The sequence below is a fragment of the Rhododendron vialii genome, chromosome 11a, assembly GCF_030253575.1.
Source record: "Rhododendron vialii isolate Sample 1 chromosome 11a, ASM3025357v1".
Classification (NCBI taxonomy): Eukaryota; Viridiplantae; Streptophyta; class Magnoliopsida; order Ericales; family Ericaceae; genus Rhododendron; species Rhododendron vialii.
In genome coordinates this window covers 38,845,395-38,868,483 of record NC_080567.1, presented here as the reverse complement: position 1 = coordinate 38,868,483, position 23,089 = coordinate 38,845,395, and the positions used below count along the sequence as shown (strand labels likewise).

Genomic DNA, 23,089 nt, shown 5'->3' with positions numbered 1-23,089 from the left:
GGTGTGAATACTGATTTTAGACATTCTTTTCTTTGTGGGACGGAGTACTTGACTTTTGTAGTGGAGTAACAAGTAGAGGGACTAATAAATATTCCAACCTATTTGAAAACTAAAATTAAAAAAAAAAATGGAGCTGATTTTTTACACGAAATAAATAGATTGTTATCCTTACAATAAGAATAATAGGACACTTTACTTGAGATGTTTTATTATTTTGACAGAAAAAATCAAGGGAGTAGAGACTCCATCTCCATGGACTTTCCTTTACATAAGCACCAGAACCTAGACAAAGCTGATGCAGATATTGTGTGCTTGACGACGTCCATCTCGCAATTAACTACTGTATTTCCCTTACCCAAATGGGAGATAAGAAAGTCAGATACCGAGCTGATTCAACCCAACCTGCATAAACCCATCAAGAAATTAATTTACTAGTTAACGCAAGACTAAGAATTACGTTTAGAATAGGATAAGCAAATAACAAGCAAGGAGCAAAAAAAGGCTTCTGGAACACATATCATCCAGTATAAGATACGATAATAATTCGTGTTAAGGAGCAGAGCAGAGCAGCAAATCGGCAAGCTGTTTTTTCAACATGAGGCAACTGTTATAAAAACCACATATTTTAGTCGTCCCTCTTCCGGTAAAAATGCTCTTTCATGACAAGAAAGCATCTGGTGGACCGCTGGAACTGGCCCTCCAATATTTGCAATTTGCTTTTACTTCTATAATAAAGTACCTTTTCGTAGCCCATTCAAAAACAAAAGCTATTTTATAAATAACACCAGAACCTCTATTTGAAAAGGGGAAACAGGCTTCCGATACAGGTACGATACGCTTCTGAAAGTTTGGCAAAACATTTTGACAAGTTCTACAATATGTTAAGGGAAACACCAAAGAAACTAAAGAGACAGGAGACTTTCAATCCTACTGCAAATTCTACAGCTTTGTTTGGAGAAAATTTTAGCAAACATAAAAGTATCTTCTTAAAATGTCCAAGGAGAATGAGATAGAAAATTTCAATAGCGCGTAGCAAGTTCTTGGAAACCATTTGCTAACTTTGGAAACTTTTATGAAATATGTAACGGGAAATTAACTACAAAACTAGTGTATATCCATAACTATATTCAAAGAGGGAGTTGCAAGCAGCTCTTGGACTACTTTTCACTTGCCGAAAGTACGTCTTGTCGTCTGTGACCTTTATTGTTTTCCTAAATTACAACCTTACCCAAGTCCGGTTTGGTTTGGTTTGGTTTATATATCTAACCCAAGTCATGATATCTTGAAGAGAAACCCATATATTGTAACACTAGCCCATTTCTTAAGCTCATGGTGGACTAGGCACACAGTTTTACTTCCTAAAATGATTGTATTTTTAAAGTATATATTCTATGCTAAATTATTTTCATCATATATGTTGACGTTCCTTTCACGCTCCCAACCTTGGGGACTTATACATTCCCGCGCTCCCCCGCTCACACTCACGCTCCCGCTTCCGCTCCCACCCCCGTTTCCACTTCGTGCAACTAAGAGCCAAAGTTCTTGGCAGCCTCGCAAAGAAATATGTGCCATTCTAAGACTCATCGCTTCAACTCATTATTTTCTGTTGGCGAGAGAAGACGGTGCCTAACTTTATACCCTCCTCTTCCTAAGTTATTACCCAAACATCCTACAGCCACAAAACTCATGTAGAACATCCCTAAACTGCCACCTCTAGCCACCAATTTTGTTCATCAGGCTTTTAGACTTTGCATTGCATGTTGTCATTTATTACGCAGGACCCTTAATATGAACTATTAAATTTTAAGTATTGATATTTAGTTGTTTTATGTATTTATTGAGTGGACACGCGGGGATCACCATTGAAGTTAAGCCACAGTATCAAATATGGTATAACAATAGCGGAGCCCAAGGTATTTTACTTAGTGATCACTATAATGACCAATTAAAAGTCTAAACATGATTAACTCCAAAAGTCGTACTAATGATGGAGCAAACTTGTGGCCACTAAAATATTTTATATGCTATTGGATGGGGAAAAAATGACAAATATGGTTGAACATTGATATTAATAGGAGAGATTGATAGTTATAATCACCAGAAATAGTACCATACAACAAACGTAGTATAATAGATTAATTGGCAAAACAAACTTCCAAAACATGATGGAGCCAAATAACCAAGGTTATTGGGCAATTTTGATATATAAACATACATGAAGCTTACCAATGATAATTGATAAACAGTCACAACGATTACTTGTTTATCATTAAAATTTCTTACGTGTGTCTAATGTCTTCTATAAGAATCTGTTAATGTGTATATTGACAAAAAATTTACTGTATTTGATTGGAGATTTTGAAGGGCAGGCCTGGCACAACAGTACAATTGCTCCATTGTGACCGAAGGTCACATGTTCGAGTTGCGGAAACAGCCTCTCTGATTGCAGCCTTACGGTTGCATACATCAACCCTCCATTGCGCACTGCATTTGCCCCTTTTAGATATTGAAAATATATGGCAACCAACATTGAGCACGTGCCCAATGCTAGTTTAAGTAAAAAGAAGAAGTATTCGTATAGTTTTCCAGTATGATCTTTAAAAAGCTTTGTCCTTTGTCTAGCGAAAGTTTCTACTGGCATCTCACTTAGGTTTCTAATTCTATTCTTGACGGTTTCCTACTTACGGTTTCCTCTATTGCAAACAAACCACACATAATGTCGATTGATATTCATAAACTAAAAGAGGCCTGCACAGTAACAAGAAAAGGAAGAAAATTATACTTACTTCCAACATTGTTGAAGAAACCCAAGTAGGTGGGGGCCAAAACATCTTGGAGTAATCCGGATAATTAGCCAAAGACCCAATAATAGCACTCTCTAAATCAAATACACCTACACCACGACCCTTCATTGCACCATCTTCTTCCCTGTTTGAATAGAAGTAATGGTCCGTAAATATTATGCAGTTCCCTTTACATCCAGAAAAATCACAAGCAGATGCCGAAAACGTGCAATTATCACCCAAAAACAAGATTCTCTCCCCCAAACTATCCACCTCAACCCATTTCTGTTCACTTTGATCCAACCTAAAAACCTTAAACCGCACCGTCCTCTCACTCATATAACAATCGAATTCCTCATAAAACTCGAACCCCTCGTCGAAACCCAAATCATCCTCAGGCCCAACGCTTAGATATGTATCAACTAGCAATAGTTCGCCACTTGATTCCACCAAAGCCTTCTTATCTCCACCGAAAACAGAATGTGCGACCAAATTCACAACCGGAGATGATTCATCGACATTGACAATTACTGTCCTGCCAGTATTATCAACCGCATAGAAATTCTGTTCAAACAGTATCACATCATCGTAAGGGGAAGGCAAATCATCAATTATAGTCCATTTCCTCTCCCCAAACTTGAAAATGGCCAGTTTCCCAGATACATGAATAGTCAATAGCACATAGCTGTCAATCCCAGATCCCCAGCACGCCCTCGAACACAATGCAACCTGATCCAGCCACCAATTCAGGAAACTATATCATGGGGCAACTATTTAAACACAACGTCAACGAAAAAGAATCCGTAGTATACAATAATCAGATCATACCAAAAATTGCACAAAGTTTCTAAAGCAATGTGTTTTAAAAGAACCTGACAAATGTTCATGTTTTGAAAGCTTTGCATGATTATCAATGCTATCAAAGATGCCACTCTAATTATTAGATCGCTAATCTATTAATCATCATCAGGGCTACAAATAATTCCACCTGGGGGCATATGTAAATAGGTCTCGCCTAAGGACAGCAGTTATGGTGCATATAATGCCGTAAAACGCATTTCACATAATTGAACACAATTCACAATTGTTTAGCATTTTACACGGGCAATTAGAAAAATTCTTAGATTTTATATCAAAGTGGAAAATTTGATTGTCGTCAACTCAGCTACTGACCTTTTCCATGTATAGATTCCCCGCATCGCTGATCGAATTCGCAAAGGGGCGATAATTGATGTACTGAAGAATGTACTCGTGCCCTAATTCAGAAACCCTGTAGTTCAACAGATCGAGCCTTTTGGGGAAAGAGTCGGGCAAGGCCTTGGTGTGGGATCTGGAGAGAGGGTTCAGGAGGTGGGTGACGTGATCTTGTTCAATCTTGATTAGCCAGCCATCATTATCATTGGAGGAGGAGGAGTGAGGAATAGGGGGTGTTTGGATGCAGCAGGGTTGTTGGGGTAATCCGAGGCGGAAGATGGTTCGCTTGGAGAGGTAGAAACCCCAGGAGGTATCGGAGATGCCGTTGTTGGGGAGGATTGGGAAACGGGAAGGGGGTGAGGTGTGGGGATTAGGGACCACGGAGGATCGCCACGTGGAGCAGACCGATCGGAATCGGAGGAGGTCGGTTGAGGTGTTGAGGTGTTTGGCGATTAGGTCTAGGAGGTCTTTCGGGAGTTGGGACCACTCCGCCATTGATGAGGTTTTCGTTTCCTGGGAAAGAATGATGAATGCAAGGAACCCAGAGAGAGAGAGATAGACTTGAAGAAGATGAGCAAAAGTAGGCGCAGGTTCTTGATCTTGACTTTGTTTGGGCTGGAGAAGCCCATAGGCCCCGTTACTACCCGATTCTTACGTTGGGCTGGCCTTACTTTGGGCATTGACTGTACCTGGATGAACTTTTGATGGTAACTGGCTCAGCCCAACTTAGGCCTGCCTTGTACATCATCATCATCATCATCTTCTACTACTTCTTCTTTTTTTAACGAACAAGATCAACCCTGTTTTTTGTTTGTTTGATTTCTCAGGCTGGTTTTGTTTTGTTTGTTTGATTTTTTCTGGCTTCTTGCATAAAGCAAGGCTGCCTAACCAAGCCAAGTCTTAGAATGTTTTTCGTTCATTAAACTTTTAAGCGAATTCGAGCGGATCTCGTACTTGAGTTCAATGAAAATTTGACAAGTCGAACTTAATTAAATTTGAGTCAAACTCAAATTTGTACATCTTTTATAAGGCCATAAGAGGCATAGCTATTTTCTTAGAAATGAAAGTAGATTTGGTTTCTTTTAAAACATTTCAATGCCCCTCTAATGGAAGTAATAAATGGATTGAAAACATACAAAATGAAGATAAAGGCAATATGAAATGGGAAATAGTACTAATTATGTTTATTCTAGTTATTATCTTTTGGGGGGGTTTTTAGGAATTATTTCGATTCTCCCCTCATCATTTAGGCCGCTCCATAGTAAAAGACGAAAAATATGAAGAAAAGAAAAGTAAAACAATTTTTGTCATCTAATTTTCCTTATGTTTTTTCTCAAATTTGTATTATCAGAGAGTTCCATGAACGCATTCTATTGAACAAAAATAAAAATAAAAAATAGAGTAACCAAATAGAATGAAATATTGCATTTTATATTTTTCAATAAAAAAGGAGTACATTTTTTATTGACTCTTGTCCAATATTATATTTTGTTTCCGTAGTAAGCATCTTGACCTATCCTGTAACACCCTTAATATATGAGGTGCTTTTATGTTATACTTTAAACTTAAAGGGCTATAGTGCATTTTTTTTAAAAAGAGATGTGCATGTGTGCCGTGTCTGTGCTGAGGTGTGTGTGTGTTTTTCTATTAAAAAAAACAAACCCATCAGGAGAGTTGTTCAACGTTAGAGAGAGAGAGGGAGAGGGAGAGAGAGAGAGAGAGACTAGCGTGAGGAAGAAGAAGAAAGAGGAAAGAAAGGGGAATTAGGGTTAGCCTTGAATTGAAGCTTATTAGTTAATTTTCATCTTCTTAGGTGCTGAAATTCATGTTTTCCATGCTAGGTCTTCCATTCTGTATCTAATATGCTCTGAATTGGAACCATGGGAGAGGGTTTCTGAGGTGGTAAACAGAAGGCTCTTCTTCTTCGATGGAGAAAGCGAATGTAGGCAAAAACATCCCTCAAAAACCCCCTCGGCGAAAGGGTTTTGGAGCCAACTCGCTTCAGATATCAGAATATGATGCTTCCGCCTTAGTCGGTGGCATAGTCGAGAAGGGTTTCTTCTCAGAAAACAAGCCCTTTGCTCCGCCTCCGGCCCCTGGCCCCACCGTTCTCCCTTTCCCTGTAGCTCGTCATCGCTCTCATGGCCCTGTAAGCCTACCCTTCTTCTAAAGCTATCGAGCACAATACCTAATTCACTCGAACTTAACTTAATTACTAATTCTATTTGTTTGCTTCCGCTTGTTTGCGAGGAAACTAAACGAACAATAAGGAGATGATAATTTACTACTGATTGAATTGGGAAAATAAGTTTGAGAAAATATTCTCTATATAAAGAAGCACTCAAAAGCTGTTGTTTTTTTAATTCCCTGGGGAGCGGGGGGGAAATTGCCGGCACATTATGTAGCTTTTGCTATTGATTAGATATGAGAAATGAAGAGGGATATGAATTGTATCTTTTTCATCATTATGTAAACAATCTCATGTTGTTGAGGTGTGAATATGAAGTTTGACAAGTAAAAAGTGGTTGCTGCAAACCAGAAAACTGTGGATTGAAGTTCGGTTTTGGAATGGGCGTGGTTGGGGTCTTATGTTAGTTATGCGGCAAAGCAAGGGAAGGAAGGTTTTGTTAAGTGTCATGTACCTGGCTACCAATATGACATAATTACAGAAACAACCCAAAATATTTGCAATCCTGATTCTTAAAGAGAAGCATTTGGAGCACCCTTTTGTTTTTTTCCTTTCGTGGTATTGTTGGTAGATTTGTAGATTGTTAAAAGAGTTTGTTTTGCAGCATGGGGCCCCAAGAGGGAGTGAAAACAGTGGCGGTGGTGGTGATGACGAGGATGAAGAAGAAGAAGATTTGATGGAGTTTGGTCCACTAGCTGCAGCTTTTGCTAATCCGGTCCAAAGGAAAGAGAAGAAAGGGTTGGATTTTAGTCGGTTGAAAGAGCTAGCGACGAGTGATAGTTCATCTCCTACTCAGAAAAAGAAACAAGATAAGCCTCTTTTGGAATCCAAAGAACAGAAGAAGGCTAATGAAGTGACTGAAAAATCAGATAAAAGAAGCAGCCCTATTGGCACTGCGAATCATGTGTTGTCACAGAACATGCCACCTGATGATACTTCACAGGCACAAGATGTTTTCATGGAGGAGATGGATTCCGGATCGGTAGTGTCACAAGATGTGATTGTGGAAATAAGGGAGGAGATTATGGAGGATATGGAACCTGGATTGCCAGAGGTGTCAAAAAGGCAAAGGCAAGTGGATACAGAGAAGCAAAATATGTCAAAGCGTTCAACTTCCAGCTATACTCCCATCAATATGGGGAATGAACAAGACTCCAGAGGTATTGATGCTGAGAATCGTGCCCGTTTAGAAAGAATGTCAGCTGATGAGATTGCAGAAGCACAGGCTGAGATACTGGAGAAGATGAGTCCGGCAGTAATCGAGGCGTTAAGAAAACGTGGGCAAAACAAATTGAAGAATCAAACAGGCTCCATCTCAGACATGCCTACCAAAGGAGAGGTAGATACTATGCGGGATGACACAAAGTTGGTAGAAGAAGCAAAAGGTTCTCCACTCTATGTGAGTGACACCTCCCACACCGGGACAACACCAGCTTCAACAGTTACAAGACCGGGGCCGGGTTATAATGGCTTGCAGAATTTGAGCCCCGATAATTGCAGTTTGTGGGATTCTTGGAGTGAGAGAGTTGAGGCTGTTAGGGAATTAAGGTTTTCACTGGATGGTAATGTTGTAGAAACTGATTTTGTGCAGGTAACAAAGGCTGGTAAGACAATTTCTTCTACTATCATTCTACTTAAAATTTCGATATTTCCCTTAATGTTGCAGTCGTGAATATTATGTCTCTCTCTCTCTCTCTCTCTCTCTATTTCCCTTAATGTTGCAGTCGTGAATATTATGTCTCTCTCTCTCTCTCTCTCTCTCTCTCTCTCTCTCTCTCTCTCTCTCTCTCTCTCTCTCTCAGTTCGTCTTTCGTGAAATTGTGGGTTTTTCATGTTTGTCAACTTTTGTTTAGGTACATGTTAATTAGCATTTATTGACTACTTGAGATTTTGGGAACAAGTTATTTATTTTGTTCTTCATGATACACTAGCACGTTCTTCCCTGATGTCGATTTTGAGGATGTGTCGAGGAACTTGTTTTCTTATCAAATGCTTTTGTTGGTCCTTTTGTTATTTAGTTACAGTGTGGGGTGTCACTTTTATGCTTCCTTTGCCTGTTTGCTATTCCTCATGCATTTTGTGGCACAGTGAGAATATTGTTTATAAGTCAACTAACTTACGTGTTATGGGTTTTTCGATCTGTTTCTTTGGTAATGATTCGTATTACGATGCATAATTCCTCCCATGAATTTATATTCTATGCCACTTATCATCTATGTTGCTAATATATCTGCTTACAGATCTGTCTTTCTTACTTATCATATTGTAGGTAATGTATCTACTCAAACTGGGTATAATGCCAACAATGTTTCTGAACGTGACTTACTTCGAACTGAGGGAGACCCTGCTGCAGCAGGTTACACTATCAAAGAAGCAATAGCTCTCACTAGAAGTGTGGTTAGTTGATGTTTATCTTGGCATTACCTGTGTTTTGGTTTGGAGTTTCTTTAGAAGCGTTCATACATTGAACTTTTCCGTGACTTGTTCCTTTAATTTGCAAATTTCAGATTCCTGGCCAACGTGCTCTTGCGTTGCATTTGCTTGCATCTGTGCTTGATAAAGCATTGCACAAAATCAGTCAAAACCAAGTTTGCTACAACGTGAAAATTGCTAACATCACCAGGTTTATTGACTGGGCCGCTGTGTGGGCTTATGCACTTGGCCCAGAACCTGAGCTTGCTTTATCACTAAGGTGAATCCTCTTGTCCTGCTAGTATTTCTGATTACACTTGATCGCAATTGATTTTTGTTGCTATATTTAATGAATACTGTTTATAACCCCATCCTCTAAATTTAGTGTATGCCCATGTATTGGTTTCAGATATACTTATTGTGCTTACTTGCTTGGAAAAAGGTTCACCATTTTATTACCTGGATGTGAGTTCTAATGTCTTTAGCTTGATGTCTGTATTTGTCGTACTTGCTGATATGTTATTTGACTCGAATCATTTGAGTATCATTGTTTTTTACGCAGTATTGGCTGTATTATTGATCAACAGGAATGCATTGATGAACATAGAAAGTACGCATAGTTATCAAGATTGGTTTTTTCCAAATGGAAAGGCAAAAAAAAAATAAAAATGATTAAATCAGCGAAACAATCCAAAACCAGCAGCTGTGTCAGGATTGGAATGTCTCTTGTAATATCCTGGTTTAGATTTCTAGTTGGGGGTGACTTTAGCAGTGTCTTGGTTTCTTGTTTCTCTGCTTATATGAGCAGGTAGTGTGTCTCAGGTTTTTGCTTGTATGCTTATTGCAGGGGAATGCCCCTTTGGTTTTTGTACTATGGTTTTTGGTTATAAAAGTTTACATTACCAAAAAAAAAAAAACAATCCAAATAAGTAAGGTTTCTTGAGACATCTCAAACTTCAGGAATTTAGGAGATCCTTTCACGCACCAAAAGGAAAAAAGAGTAACGAAAAACTTTACTTTCGGTTAATATTGATGTTTTCTTCCATGTTGGATGGAGTCTACATTCTAAAGATGTAACGTATTGTGTTCCGGTTATAGTTCCGGACCCATAAGGTGACTGTATTATCGTACAGTTTTCTTAATACATGATGTAAATTTGGCAATCTTGAAAGATAGCTGTATTAGCTTCAATATAACAGTTTAATAAATTTGGAGCCTTGTTCCGTTCTGAATGTATTTGTGGTTGTCTTGTAGGATGTCACTTGATGATAACCACAATTCAGTTGTTTTGGCTTGTGCAAAAGTTATTAAGGGCGTATTGAGCTTTGATACCACTGAGAGATTCTTTGAAATCTCAGAGGTAACTTAAAATTTCCCGGGAGTGTTTTGTTTACTATCTCTAGAAATATTATACACTCACTTCAATTGTGTTTTGTTTTCAGAAAACTTCTTCTTACCTGAAGGACATATGTACTGCTCCTATATTCAGAAGTAGACCAGATATTGAGGATGGCTTCCTTCAGGGTGGCTTCTGGAAGTACAATGCTAAACCTTCTAATATTTTGCCTTTTGGTGAGGATATTGACAATGACAAGACTGAAGATGAACATACTATTCAGGATGATGTGGTTGTAGCTGGTCAAGATATTGTAGCAGGTTTGGTTAGAATGGGTATCCTTCCAAGGATTCACTATCTCTTGGAGGTAAGGTATATGTAAGTTTGTAACTGGAGGTTCTTTGTTTTCCTAAATACTTTCAAAGTCATTCACAAAGCTATACTCATAAGACAGATGCTCTCTGAAACTAGGGATCTCCTGCAAATTCCATGCCTAACAACTTTCCGTTTAGCTTATGTTGCTCTGATTTTCACTGATTTATTCTGGCCATTCAAACTTCTCCTGGCACAGAACTAGTTGACTCCCATTTACTGTATATTCTTCCAAAAGAGAGACTGACCGAATTGGCTACATATATTTATGGCCAGAGGATGGCGGTCTAAAGGTTCTGTCTGGATGTGATTGTAGAAAGTAAAGAAATAAATAGATGAAACTTAAAAACATTTCCGTGGCAGTGGCAGTGGCATAAAGACATGACGTGATTGTTCCTTCTATGCACCTCTTCGGTCGGTGAGGTGAATTCTTTATTTACTATGTAAATTGCAATTGGATTGCCATAAGTGCAAGTTTGTACCATGAAGCTCCAAGCATGGTAACTGTCCATAACGGCAATAGTCGTACACCTGTGAATTTGCTTCAAGAGATGTCAGCAGTTTTATGGTAATTCAGATATGGTTGAAACATATAGTTACGGTTTAGACTTCCCTGGTTTAACATGTTCCTTTTAGGCTTCCTGTTTCTGACTTTCTGCTATATCATTATCGGTTCTCTTGTCTTACACGGTATTAATTGCCAGGCAGACCCTTCAGACGCATTGGAAGAATGCTTACTTTCTATACTTATTGCAATAGCAAGGCATTCTCCTACTGGTGCGAGGGCAATAATGAAGTACCAAAGGCTTGTTCAAACAGTTGTGGACAGATTTACTACGAAAGACCCAATGGAAGTTAATGCTTCTAAGATAAAATCAATTGCCCTTTTGAGGGTAAGCCATTTCTTTTGCTTTGAGATAGTGTGTCTCTATGCGTTTTACTCTTGTGATGAGTTTATATGGTTATATAGGTCGAATTCAGTTGCTTTGGCATTTGACAGGAGTATACTTACCCTAGTGCCTTTGTTTTTCTATTTTTCTCCATGAACAATAAGGTGTTGGCTCGATCTGAGAAGAAGAATTGTGTTGATTTTATAAGAAACGGAGTTTTCCGGAGTGCAACATGGCATTTGTATCAACATGCACCCCCGCTTGACCGGTGGATAGAATTGGGAAGGGAGAACTGTAAACTCTCCTCGGCATTGATGGTTGAGCAGTTGCGCTTCTGGAAGGTCTGCATCCAATATGGATTCTGCGTAGCCAACTTTTCAGATTTCTTTCCTGCTCTCTGCTTGTGGTTGAACGTACCTACATTTGAACGACTCATCGAAAAAGATGTTCTTGGTGAATTTGCTGCCATCACTGAAGAAGCATTCCTTGTTTTGGGGGCTCTAACTAGAAGTCTTCCAAACTTTTATTCACATATGCATGTAAGCAATCAAATATCTGAGGTGGCTGCTGACGAACTGGAGTCTTGGTGCTGGGTCCACGTTGGGCCGATTGTTGATTTAGCTATAAAATGGACAGCATTGAGGAGCAATCCATGCATGTCTAACTTCTTTGAGTGGCAAAAAGGACATAAGAGTAGTTCTAATTTCCAGAATTTACAAATGAATGCCTCCTTATGGGTAGTTTCTGCTGCCCTGCACATGCTCTCTGGTGTGCTGGATAAAGTGATCCCAGAGGATGCAATCAGCCTACCTGGTGGGTTTTTGCCGTGGCTGCCTGAGTTTGTCCCTAAGATTGGACTTGAAATCATTAAGAATGGGTATTTGAGCTTTTCAGGGCTGAAAGATGCAGAACATGGTTGCTCTTTTATCCAGTATTTGTGTCATTTGAGACACCAAGGTGAACATGAATCATCAATTGCTTCTGTGTTTTGCCTTCATGAATTAGTAAGAGTTGTTGTTTCTGTTGATGAATTAATCCAACTGGCCAAGTCTGTGATTCACACTCCACTAGCTCACAGCAACAGTTCATCAAGAGAAGATTTGGTACTTTCAGGTGGAATAGTTAAGTCATCTATTCCTGAGATGCAAAATGCACTAACTACTTTCATGAAGTTAATCAATTCAGAGTGGCAATGGGTACAGTCAATTGAGACCTTTGGAAGAGGTGGCCCGGCTCCAGGGGTTGGACTGGGTTGGGGTGCTATTGGTGGAGGGTTTTGGTCTAAAGATGTTTTGTTGGCCCAAACAGATGCAGGATTGCTTATTTCCTTGCTAGAAGTCTTTCAGATTGTGTCTGCTAAAGATCTGCTGACAGTTGAAGATATGGAATTTACTATGCAAAGAATAAATTCTGCCTTTGGTGTATGCTTAATTCTAGGACCAAGGGATGGATCTATAATGGAGAAGGCATTGGATACCTTGCTCCAAGTCCCTGTTCTAAAGTATCTGGATCTCTGTATTCAGCATTTCATTACTCGTGATAAGGATTTGAAGCCGTTTGGTTGGGACTATACGGAAAAGGACTACCAGCTCTTTAGTAAGGTTTTGGCTTCTCATTTCCGAAGCAGATGGTTGACTGTTAAAAAGAAGCTGAAAGTATCGGATGGAAATAGTGGTCTTGGGAAGAAGATATCTAAGAAGGGCAATGTCTTGGATACAATTCATGAGGACTTCGACATAGCGAATATGACAGGTCAAGAGGATTACTGCACTTCTTTGGCAGTAGAATGGGCTCACCAGAGACTGCCTCTTCCCATGCATTGGTTTCTCAGTCCAATCTCAACTATCAATGGCATCAAACATGCTGATCCTTCAATTCCTAGTAGAAATAATAAAGTGGAGAACCACACTGATTTCCTTGAAATTGCTAAAGCTGGACTGTTTTTCCTATTAGGACTTGAAGTAATGTCGTCATTTGTTGCCCCTGAGATTGAGTGCTCTGTTCGGAGAGTACCACTAACTTGGAAATTGCATTCGCTGTCTGTAACCTTACTTGGTGGCATGGCTGTGCTTGAAGAGGAGAAGAGTAGAGATATGTATGAAGCTTTGCAAGAGGTCTACGGGAAGCTCCTTCAGGAGTCATGGTTAAGTAAAAGCAAAGAAGTCATTCTCGAGGGAACTGAGAAATTCTCAGCACAAACAGGAGAAAAGAACAGTGTGGAATTCCTGTGTTTTCAATCAGAGTTACACGAGAGTTACTCTACTTTTATGGAAACTCTTGTGGAGCAGTTTGCTGCTGCATCTTATGGCGATTTGATTTACGGCCGACAAGTTGTGATTTATCTGCACCGTTGTGTTGAAAGCTCTATTCGGCTTGCAGCCTGGAATGCCCTATCTAATGCTCGTGTACTCGAACTTTTGCCGCCTTTGGGAAACAGTTTCACCAAGGGTGAAGGGTACCTCGAACCTGTTGAGGTAATATTACAAACTTTTTTCTGCTGGTACACCATCAAAAGTATTCACAGAATCTGGCATATATTCATTCTAATTTACTTCTGGTTGCATTGCCATGTTTACTTAATCTTCCTTCACACAAAGCTCCCACATTCAGTGCGATTCATGAATGGGTGTAATTATTTTGGTACCTCAGAACTCACAACGAACTTACTCAATCGTCTGTTCTTTATGAATTACTTGGAAACAAAGAGAGTTAAATTTTCCAACCTTTTATTCAAAGTCATTTCTTTGGCAACTTTCTGAATGATATCTTACCGGAGTTATGCTGTATTTTAGTTTTGAACCAGTCACACGATGAGCGTATATCCACCAGATGTTCCATTATTTAAAACCCATCAAACACTCGAAAAGGACTAGTGGAGGACCTTATCTGCTCCTCAAACATGATAATTTATCATCTTCTATTTATTTTTAGATCATAATCGGGGAAGTAAAATAAACTGTGCTTTATTAGTTAGAACTTATATGTCCCAAGGGCAACAAATTTGATTAAAGTATGCAGTCTGATATTTAGTCTCTGCACAGGTTAATGAACGAATTTTGGAGGCGTATTTGAAGTCATGGGTTTCTGGTGCCCTTGACAGAGCTTCAACTCGAGGATCAATGGCTTTTACTCTGGTTTTGCATCATCTTTCTTGTTTCATATTTTGCTGTTTCACTAGTGAAAAGTTATCACTCCGAAATAAGCTTGTGAAGTCTCTCCTGCGCAATTATTCCCGTAAACCAGAACATGAGGTACGCATACTATTTGAGAACTGGTGAACTTCATATGCATCTGAACCCATGGATGGGCAAACTTTTCGCCATGCATTATAACCTGCCAACCTTGAAACTACAGTGGCAAAAATTGTGTAAAGATGTTTTCTGTGTCGAATTCATTTCAGCTCTCACTTGTAGGCTCCTTTTTCTGGTCCTATTCACTTGGGAGTGAGTTGGGGCTCGTTAGTAAATGATTTGTGTCCTTAACTCGACGATTGTCAAAGCTGCTCTTCGCCTCAGATTTTCTAGTTCTTCTTTTTTGAACCCTCCCTCCTCCCAAAGCTATTGTGTCCTTAAATGATTTGTGTCCTTAACTCAACGATTGTCACCGATATATTCGTCTGCAATTGTTTATATTGTCATAGGAAAATTCTAAAATCAGTCCAATGGGCTGACGATAGTAGGTGTGTGAATGTGTATTAAAGGATGTAAAAAGTGCACAGAAATACGTATTTTTCTTGTCTTTTAGTGTGTTTATCGTTAGTCCAGTGGGCTGACAATAGCAAGACCGATTATCATATGATCCGAGTTATATCAAAAGGGGAAAGGAAGTTCCGAGGAATCATATGCATGATAATCATTTTGTGGCATAATTCTCATCTTTATTCTCATTTTTCTCCTATTCTGTCTTGTTTTTAAAGAGCTTCAGTGTGTTGAGCTTCATGTTTATGTTTTTCTTTGCAATGCAATGATAGGGCATGATGTTGGATTTTGTTCATTACCAAAAGCCCGAACAAAGGGAAGGTTGTTCGTCTATGCATATGCACGAAGTTGATCGAAGATTCAAGATATTAACAGAAGCTTGCGAAGGAAATTCCTCACTCTTGCGTGATGTAGAGACACTCAAGTTGTCCTTTCAGAGAAAATTGTGAAGTTGTTAACTAAGTCAAGTTCATTTGTATATGCTGTTTGAATGTTGAGAAATGTCTTGGTCAGGTGGTGTTTACTCCTGGTCAAAGGTTTGGGAACGTTGAAGAGATCGCCTTTTTGTTGCTTTCTTAGCTTCCCCTACAGTTCTGTAAAGACTCAATTGTTCTCTCTTTGATGATCAAAAAAAAAGTTCTCTCTTTAACAAACTGAAGGAGTGTGGGTGTTGTAACTTTCATGAGAAACGGTTAGCGCATATGTTAGAGTCTGAGGTGAACTAGTTGAAGTGACGATCTTGGAGTTTTTTCCTTTGGGGGGATGTAAGCAAAATATTGGAAGCATCTTTTCCTCATTTGCTCAGCGTGTTCTCCCCTCTTTTTCTCCTTATTTTCCAAAGGTAAAAAAAAAAGTCTCTGTTTAACCCTATTCGGTTAGTTATATAGATTGGGGAGCGTATAAAGTTCTTCTTCCAGATTGCCATCTCACTATTTCTTGAAATTTTCCCCACCAATGAGCCAAAACCTATCCAAACCATCAGGGAGTTACTTGTAGAGGGAAAAGAAAAGCAAAAAGAAATCTGAAGTGATCCAAATAATTTATCTCATGATATGTAATCATTTGAGTCTTGTTCTGGTCAAAGACCCAGATAAGTAATTCCTGGCGAAATACTATAGAGAAGCTATTCCAAAATTCCCAAGGGAAAGCAATTCTAGATGTTGTTATTGAAGAAGAAGAAGACTATAGAGAAGCTATTCCAAAATTCCCAAGGGAAAGCAATTCTAGATGTTGTTATTGAAGAAGAAGAAGAGGAAGAGGAGAGGGAATAGGATGGGCATACGTTATGAGTGAGGCTCAGTTGAGACTTGAGTAGATCATACAAATGTGAAGCGATCAAAAAGCTGTTCAATTCCATTACTGACGTGTGAAGAGATGTTGCGAAGGTTTGAATCGTGTGTCTTTCCTTGATTCTTTAACCTCCCTATTTGAGCAACCGAAATCATTTACACGTCAACCAATACTTTCAATGTCCCAGGTTTTTATCAGATCCAATCCTGATTCATAAGTAGTAGGGAATCAGCTCAAATCAATGGGCAAAAGAGAAGACTGCTGCGGTCCATAAACAGACAGGGCAGGGCGTCTGTTTGCTTCTGTAGTGTAAATACAAGTTCAGTCCCACATCGAGTGGCTAACATAAGAGAAGCCAACGAAACGACTACAAAAAGGAAGTAAGGCCATATAAATTTGGCACGCAGCCGCGCGGTGAACACAAAGCGAACTATTCTTTCGCCTTTTACTAAAGAATACCGTGTGTTCGCCGCAGAAAGCGGCATACGCCATTTTTTGGAGGGGCCTACCTTTGGGTGGGTCCCCTACAATTATAGTTCAAAATTGCTCACAGTAGTAAGAATATATTGGTGGCGGTGATTGATTGCTCGGGCGGAGATTGTAATGGTAGAAATACGTTCCCGAATCCAATTGAGTATGTGAATGATGGATCTGGTAAGATACCTTGTAACTGGATAAAGAAAATAAAGATGGAAAATATTAGGTAGTATTATCACGAATAAAATGTGGTTATCAAAATATGGAAAAAAATCATTTCTCGAAAATAAAATTGGCCATTTTACTAATTTTGGGACGTATGTGAGACAAAAAAAAAAAACCAAAGTTCCCCGATTATTAGTCCAAATTTTCATCCTATCTATGGCTACATCTGGATTAGGGTTGCTCGCAGATCAGTTTGGTTCCTAACCCGATCCTTTTGCGACGGATTGTTTTTTTTTCATCCACCACCTGTCATGGAATATTGGAATGGTAGTGAACCCACTATGTTTACACAAGAAGTTGAAAATAAGTTTCTTTATAAAAGACCCCTACAGGGATAGAATCTATTTGAAGGTTCATTCAATAACCAAATGAAAATTTAGAGTAGGTATGTCTTCTTGTTGCCTTGTATAATATTTTCTTCAATGGAACTGTAATTTACAAGCGTAAAAAAATAGTGAGAAGAATTAATTTTTTTTTACTCTTATACATTTTTAATACTAAGGGGCATGTCAACAATTATAAAATAAGAAAAAATTTCTTAAGCAATTATACTGAATTATTTTTTCGTTCGTTTGATTCTGTGTATCCATTCTTTGGGAATATATATTGTCCCGTATGAAATTTTAAAGTAGTTGAAAGAATTGATGAGGTTAAGAATTTTTCTTTAAAATAAATCCTACAGACATGATACATACGCATATTTTGTGACTTCTGAATAGGCCGTTCCAATATGGCTATGCTTAATTTGAGTTAGTGTTTTACTTCTCATGTATGTTGCAGTGGATTTCGCATATTGAACTTCGCATATTCTCCTGGTTCCATCTCAATTAATTTTTCAGATAATACTGGTGCTTTATTTTGACGAAATCAAAACTCCACAATGAATATAGAATTCAATAAAAAAATATCCCTGCTTTCATTTACTTTTCAAGTCTAATTCTGCATCAAAGGCATTGTATTGCGAATGAGAGGAGAGACAAGAGATGGTGCAAGAGTACTTTGATGTTTTCCTTTCAAAATCAGAACAAGCAACTCCCTTATTGGAAGGGGAAAATTTCCAGTTCCAAATCATCTTCAAATTAGGTGAGATTAATTACAAGTCACATCTCTCTTGTAAGCGTCAATGATACATGCACGTAACATGTGTTGTGTCTCAATCTCATCGGTAGAATTGGAACAAAGTCAGAGTCTTTTTTCCAAAATGGAGGGGAGAAAAGTGTGGGGAAAGAGAACAGTGAATAGGGAGTCCCACATCGATAATTGAGATAGGTGTGAGAGAAAGCCTTGCAGTGGAGTAGTATAAATCAAGGAAGAGGCAGCCGAGAATTGTATCTTTGCGCTTGGGGCAATGACGTAGCTAATGAGGTAATAACCAAGGCACGTCAATTGCTGGTTGAAAACTATTTCCAAACCCCCTCTTTGGCCTGGGTTAGGCCCTGGCCATTGAGAATTTCTGGAAGGGCTCCCTCTAACCAAGGGTAAAGCTCTACGACTCAGTTTAAATTTTCTCTAATAAACGACAAGAAAAAGAGGAGAAAGGGTAAGTAAACTTTCATTTGGAAGTGGATGTATTTTGATCAAGCTTCTTGTAAGGGAGTCTCTATTTAGTTTAAGTAAAAACTTCATATTTTTTTGATCAAATTTTGGCTGAATGTGTTTTTATGAGAAATGTTTGGATTAAACATGTTTCAGTTATATTTTTAGCTGATTTCTCATTACTCATTAAGGGATTGAAAAAATTATGAACACATTTAACAGTTTGGATCATTGAAATTTGATCCGGAAATGTAAAGTCTTTACTTAAGTTAAGTAAGGACTCCCTTACAAGAAGGGGGATTGGTTTTTTAATATTTGCATATTTTTTGAGATATATTTTGAATGATATAAGAAATTAAAATTGTTATAAATATCAAAAATTGACATTCAGGCAGTATTTCGGCCTGTTCCTGGATTTTCAAGAAAAGTTGTGGGCTATACAAGTTCAACTTTTGAATTTGGATTCATTTTCAAGAAAAGTTGTGGGCTATACAAGTTCAACTTTTGAACATTAATTTTTCTTTCTTTTCCATAAGTACCAAACAAACCCTAAACCTAACCATATTTCTTAGGCCCTGTTTGATAACAGTGATAGATGGATAGAATTTTCGTAAAGAGATGGGATTAGGATTGAGATTGATAATGAGAAGAGATTGTTAATGAGAAGAGATTGATAATGAGTATGTTTGTTTGGTATGAAATTAGATTATGAGATTATTAATATCATGTTTGCTTAAGATGAGATTAGATAATGAGATTGAATTGATAAAAAAAATTGGTAATGAGAAATGATTGGAATTGGATTATGAATACTAAGTCCCAAAGAGCCTGTTTGAATGGGGTATAAAGAGGGGGTAATAACTAATGTGGCGGATTAAAAAATCAATACCCCTGTAGCCTTGGTTTGGCTGGCCAAAAGGATAGGGTATTGGTTAATACCCCTTCCGATTTAATACCCCCTAGACTCCTTCAGGATAATTTATGGATGGATTATGAGGTGGTTATAATTAATACCCCTTAATTCCCCTTGTTTTTTTTTACCATCCAAACCCTCTTATTTTATCTCTCATAAGTAATACTTTCTCTTATCTTATCCTCTCTTTATAAATAATATCTCCAAAACTAATCCCGCTAATTGCTAATACCCCCAATTTGAGGTCTTACTAATTCCGTGACATTCATAGTTCAGAGTAGTTTTGGGTTACTAAATAAGGGATTCGAAAGCCATTGAAATTGTTAGTCCAATCCCAAGGCTAAAGGGGGTTAACAAACGGAGCCTTATGGTGTTAACATGGAAAGTTGTTTTGTTTTGGTTGCTATTTTTTTGGACATAAAAAAAAAATTGTTTGGGACAACCCTAAATAAGAAGATGAGCAAGAAAATGGGACGGTAGGAGTAATTTGTTCTTTACATATTTTAATACTCCTAAAAAAACATTCCTAACAAGTGTGTGGGCCCTAACAAAGTACTATTTTCTTCGTTCGGATTTAATAGTTTTTTTTTTAAGTTCGTGCCATTTTTTATAATGTTTTACGTGATTTCGAAAATATTGTATTATAGAACTAGTCGAGATCTATCAAATAAAATTCATATTTGATATGAAATTTATTACGGATTCAAATATATAACCTATTTTTTAACCGATTAGAATAGAAGACAATTAAATCAGAACGGATGGAGTACCTTTTGGTCAACTCATCTCTTTCATTCGGAACATGCTAGGGGCACATCACGTGATTGATGTGTCTCCGGGTGATTTGCCTCTAGCATTTTTGCTTTCATTATCCATCGCTCTAATAAATACTCCACTTCCCAGAGGGAAATCCCACCAGGCCACCAACACCACCAGGTCCACCACTGCCAATTTTTCAATCTGCATGTATACATAGCTACATACCAAAATATACAGTATATACATAGACACACATAAAGAGAGGGATAGATAGATAGTTAGAGAGAGAGAGAGAGAGAGAGAGAGAGAGGAACGATGGTTTTCTCAATGGCTAATATATCATCGTCTCCCAGACCCAACTTCGGGAAAAGCAGCAGACCAATTTTCCAGCCTAAAATTCGGTGTTCAGTTTCTTCTTCTTCTTCTTTACCGCTGGTTTCGACCCAATTCGATCTTCGAACTTACTGGACAACTCTGAGAGCAGAAATCAATCAGAAGCTAGACGAGGCCATACCTGTCAAGTACCCACAGCAGATCTACGAGGCCATGCGTTACTCTGTGCTCGCCAAAGGTGCGAAACGTGCTCCTCCGGTCATGTGCGTCGCCGCCTGCGAGCTCTTCGGCGGCAACCGCCTCGCCGCCTTCCCCACCGCCTGCGCCCTCGAAATGGTTACTCCTCTTTTCTGTCTTATCTCCTCAATTTCCAACCTTTTTGCGTAATGAATTCACTGTGAATATTAATAGATTTCTTCCCCAAGTTTGAAAGTTCAAATTTTTATCATTGATTCAGTACCCAAAATCAACTTTGATTTCATTTTATTTTTGGGGTTAGTTTTGTGTTACTTCTTTCTTTCTTTCTTCCATTTTTTAGTTATTGTGAATGAATTGATTCCCTGAGTTCTCAGATTCTTGCTGATCGATCTATATCTACTAGGAAAAACTTAGAAAGGTCCAATTTTGCCTGTGTACGCGCATTTTGACTAATTTATGGGATCAATTCCATGGTGCTCTAGCAAGGCTTAACCAAAATTGGAGCCCGAATAGGTTTGTTTCACTAGAGTTGATAGCTCGAGTTGAACTAAGAATTTTGAACTATCCAATTTTTACGCCTGATTCACCTTCCCATAAAGCTTCGGCAAATCAAAATATTACTACTACTGCAGAACCTACCCCTGGAATTTTCCATAAAATTGTTGACCTAGGTTTCTCTATTGAGAGATGCATGACAGAGCCCGGATTTTAATCTAGTAGTGACGAGTATGTACAAACGTAGATTCTCTTGCCCTATTTTTTAACCGATTATAGAGTTCAGTACTAGAAGTAAAAACTTCTACTACAGTGACAATATTTTTGAAGTCTTTGCAGTGGCGGCAGCCACCACTAGCCACCACGTGACTCCATCCTTAGAGATGGATGAGCGACATCACCGCCTTTGGAGACTTCCACGCCACCACTATCTACCCGTTTCCTGTCTATTTATGTTTATGGCTGAGAGCAGAGGGAGAGAGGTGGAATAGGGACATAGTGAACCAGAGAGGGGGGAGAGAGAGTTTTGCACGTTTGTAACTCCATTTTCCGCTGCGTTAGTGAAAACGCATATTTCTCCGTGAAGGCCGAACAACGTATATCTTTAGCATTCGTGTTGTTTGTGTCAGTGATCCCAGTAGAAAATGGGTTAGATTGATGTAATTGAATTGTACACCAAATTCAAAAAATCGAAGAACAACATTTTGAATTATAAATAATAAAAAGCAAGTAATGCATTTTCTGTTACTCTGATTAACAGGTACATGCCGCTTCGTTGATACATGACGATTTACCGTACATGGACGACGACCCATCACGGCGTGGTCAACCCTCAAACCACACCATTTTCGGCGTAGATATGGCTATCCTCGCCGGTGACGCTCTGTTCCCTCTTGGATTCCGCCACATTGTTTCCAACACCCCTCCGGACCTGGTCCCGGAGCCCCGGCTCCTCCGAGTCATCGCCGAAATCGCCCGGGCCGTTGGATCTACCGGCATGGCCGCGGGCCAGTTCCTTGACCTCGAGGGTGGGTCCAATGCTGTCGAGTTCGTCCAGGAGAAGAAGTACGGGGAAATGGGTGAGTGCTCCGCTGTGTGCGGCGGTTTCCTGGGTGGCGCTGGGGATGATGATATCCAACGGCTGAGAAGATACGGACGAGCTGTTGGGGTTTTGTATAACGTGGTTGATGATGTTTTGGAAGAGAAAATGAAGGGTGAGGAGAGAGAAGAGGAGGAGGAGGAGAAGAAGAAGGGGGGGAAGAGCTATGTGAGAAAGTATGGAGTTGAAAAGGCAATGGAAGTGGCTGAGGATCTGAGAGCAAAAGCCAAGAGAGAATTGGATGGGTTTGGAAAGTATGGTGAGAGGGTGTTCCCTCTCTACAGCTTTGTTGATTATGCTGCTGACAGAGGTTTTAGTGTTGGTGATTAAAGTTTACTAGTGTAGTTTGCAAATTTTGGCACTTGAACCGTTCATTGAATTTCAGATGTTTAGGTTGCTAGAAGACTAGAATATGTTTTATCATCAAGACAAGAAAGTTCTCATCTCTTTACAATTGTGATCTTACCCTGGGTGGCATGAGTTATACTGCTACAATTAATTGTTGTGTGAATAATGGGAGAGCTGGGAAGTAGTATTTGAGTTTAAAGTTTTAGGATCATGAGAAGAGTTATTCACATCCTTAACCAGTTGGGGCATGGATCTTCGCTTTTCAAACCAAATGCTTAAAACTTGGAAAGGTTAAAATTCATTGAATTCAAGGGAACACAAATTATTCAACTTTTTTTCTTAGAATGTTCTCATTTTGATTCATTTACTTTTCACTCTCTTAATCAGCTCTCGGTAAGTTGAGTTGCACGTAAACTGCCTCGGCATCTGAATACTAAACATAAAACTTTTAACTGTCTCCTCGAAATTTTACTATATAACTGCAGCAGCAATATGATTAGTATTTTGGCAATTAAAGCAAGGGATTAATTTAGTTGATGAGTC

General features: G+C 38.8%; 3 protein-coding genes and 2 non-coding genes across 5 annotated transcripts; 4 read left to right on the top strand and 1 right to left on the bottom strand.

Annotated features, from left to right (window-relative positions):
* Positions 1 to 115: 115 nt before the first annotated feature.
* LOC131308281 (F-box protein SKIP23) lies at positions 116 to 4,548 on the bottom strand. Its single transcript, XM_058335171.1, has 3 exons — positions 3,957 to 4,548; positions 2,787 to 3,512; positions 116 to 402 (listed from the first exon to the last, which is right to left on the bottom strand). The coding sequence occupies exons 1-3, from the start codon at positions 4,470 to 4,472 to the stop codon at positions 376 to 378; spliced, it is 1,269 nt and encodes a 422-aa protein (XP_058191154.1). The 5' UTR covers positions 4,473 to 4,548; the 3' UTR covers positions 116 to 375.
* A 1,105-nt stretch (positions 4,549 to 5,653) lies between these two features.
* LOC131307202 (transcriptional elongation regulator MINIYO) lies at positions 5,654 to 15,526 on the top strand. The gene is made up of 11 exons (XM_058333612.1): positions 5,654 to 5,745; positions 5,819 to 6,126; positions 6,770 to 7,769; positions 8,435 to 8,562; positions 8,673 to 8,857; positions 9,832 to 9,937; positions 10,020 to 10,280; positions 10,990 to 11,178; positions 11,340 to 13,649; positions 14,217 to 14,426; positions 15,146 to 15,526. The coding sequence occupies exons 2-11, from the start codon at positions 5,905 to 5,907 to the stop codon at positions 15,320 to 15,322; spliced, it is 4,788 nt and encodes a 1,595-aa protein (XP_058189595.1). The 5' UTR covers positions 5,654 to 5,745; positions 5,819 to 5,904; the 3' UTR covers positions 15,323 to 15,526.
* Positions 15,527 to 16,568: 1,042 nt separating this feature from the next.
* LOC131308993 (U5 spliceosomal RNA) lies at positions 16,569 to 16,684 on the top strand. The gene has a single exon (XR_009194667.1). It is a non-coding gene; the product is annotated as a U5 spliceosomal RNA (small nuclear RNA).
* Positions 16,685 to 18,195: 1,511 nt separating this feature from the next.
* Positions 18,196 to 18,351, top strand: LOC131308992 (U4 spliceosomal RNA). The gene has a single exon (XR_009194666.1). It is a non-coding gene; the product is annotated as a U4 spliceosomal RNA (small nuclear RNA).
* A 1,837-nt stretch (positions 18,352 to 20,188) lies between these two features.
* Positions 20,189 to 22,663, top strand: LOC131308244 (heterodimeric geranylgeranyl pyrophosphate synthase small subunit, chloroplastic-like). Its single transcript, XM_058335112.1, has 2 exons — positions 20,189 to 20,742; positions 21,860 to 22,663. Exons 1-2 carry the CDS (start codon positions 20,389 to 20,391, stop codon positions 22,526 to 22,528), a joined length of 1,023 nt encoding a protein of 340 aa, XP_058191095.1. The 5' UTR covers positions 20,189 to 20,388; the 3' UTR covers positions 22,529 to 22,663.
* Positions 22,664 to 23,089: the final 426 nt, after the last annotated feature.

What these genes read in the sequence shown, in the direction of transcription:
- LOC131307202 (XM_058333612.1), top strand. Translation starts at nt 5,905, where the DNA reads ATGGAGAAAGCGAATGTAGGCAAAAACATCCCTCAAAAACCCCCTCGG. An exon ending in GGATTCACTATCTCTTGGAG is followed by an intron (nt 10,281 to 10,989) that starts GTAAGGTATATG and finishes ATTAATTGCCAG; the next exon opens with GCAGACCCTTCAGACGCATT. An exon ending in GGTACCTCGAACCTGTTGAG is followed by an intron (nt 13,650 to 14,216) that starts GTAATATTACAA and finishes GTCTCTGCACAG; the next exon opens with GTTAATGAACGAATTTTGGA.
- LOC131308281 (XM_058335171.1), bottom strand. Translation starts at nt 4,472, where the DNA reads ATGGCGGAGTGGTCCCAACTCCCGAAAGACCTCCTAGACCTAATCGCC. An exon ending in GGAATCTATACATGGAAAAG is followed by an intron (nt 3,513 to 3,956) that starts GTCAGTAGCTGA and finishes TGGCTGGATCAG; the next exon opens with GTTGCATTGTGTTCGAGGGC. An exon ending in TTTCTTCAACAATGTTGGAA is followed by an intron (nt 403 to 2,786) that starts GTAAGTATAATT and finishes GGGTTTATGCAG; the next exon opens with GTTGGGTTGAATCAGCTCGG.
- LOC131308244 (XM_058335112.1), top strand. Translation starts at nt 20,389, where the DNA reads ATGGTTTTCTCAATGGCTAATATATCATCGTCTCCCAGACCCAACTTC. An exon ending in CCGCCTGCGCCCTCGAAATG is followed by an intron (nt 20,743 to 21,859) that starts GTTACTCCTCTT and finishes TCTGATTAACAG; the next exon opens with GTACATGCCGCTTCGTTGAT.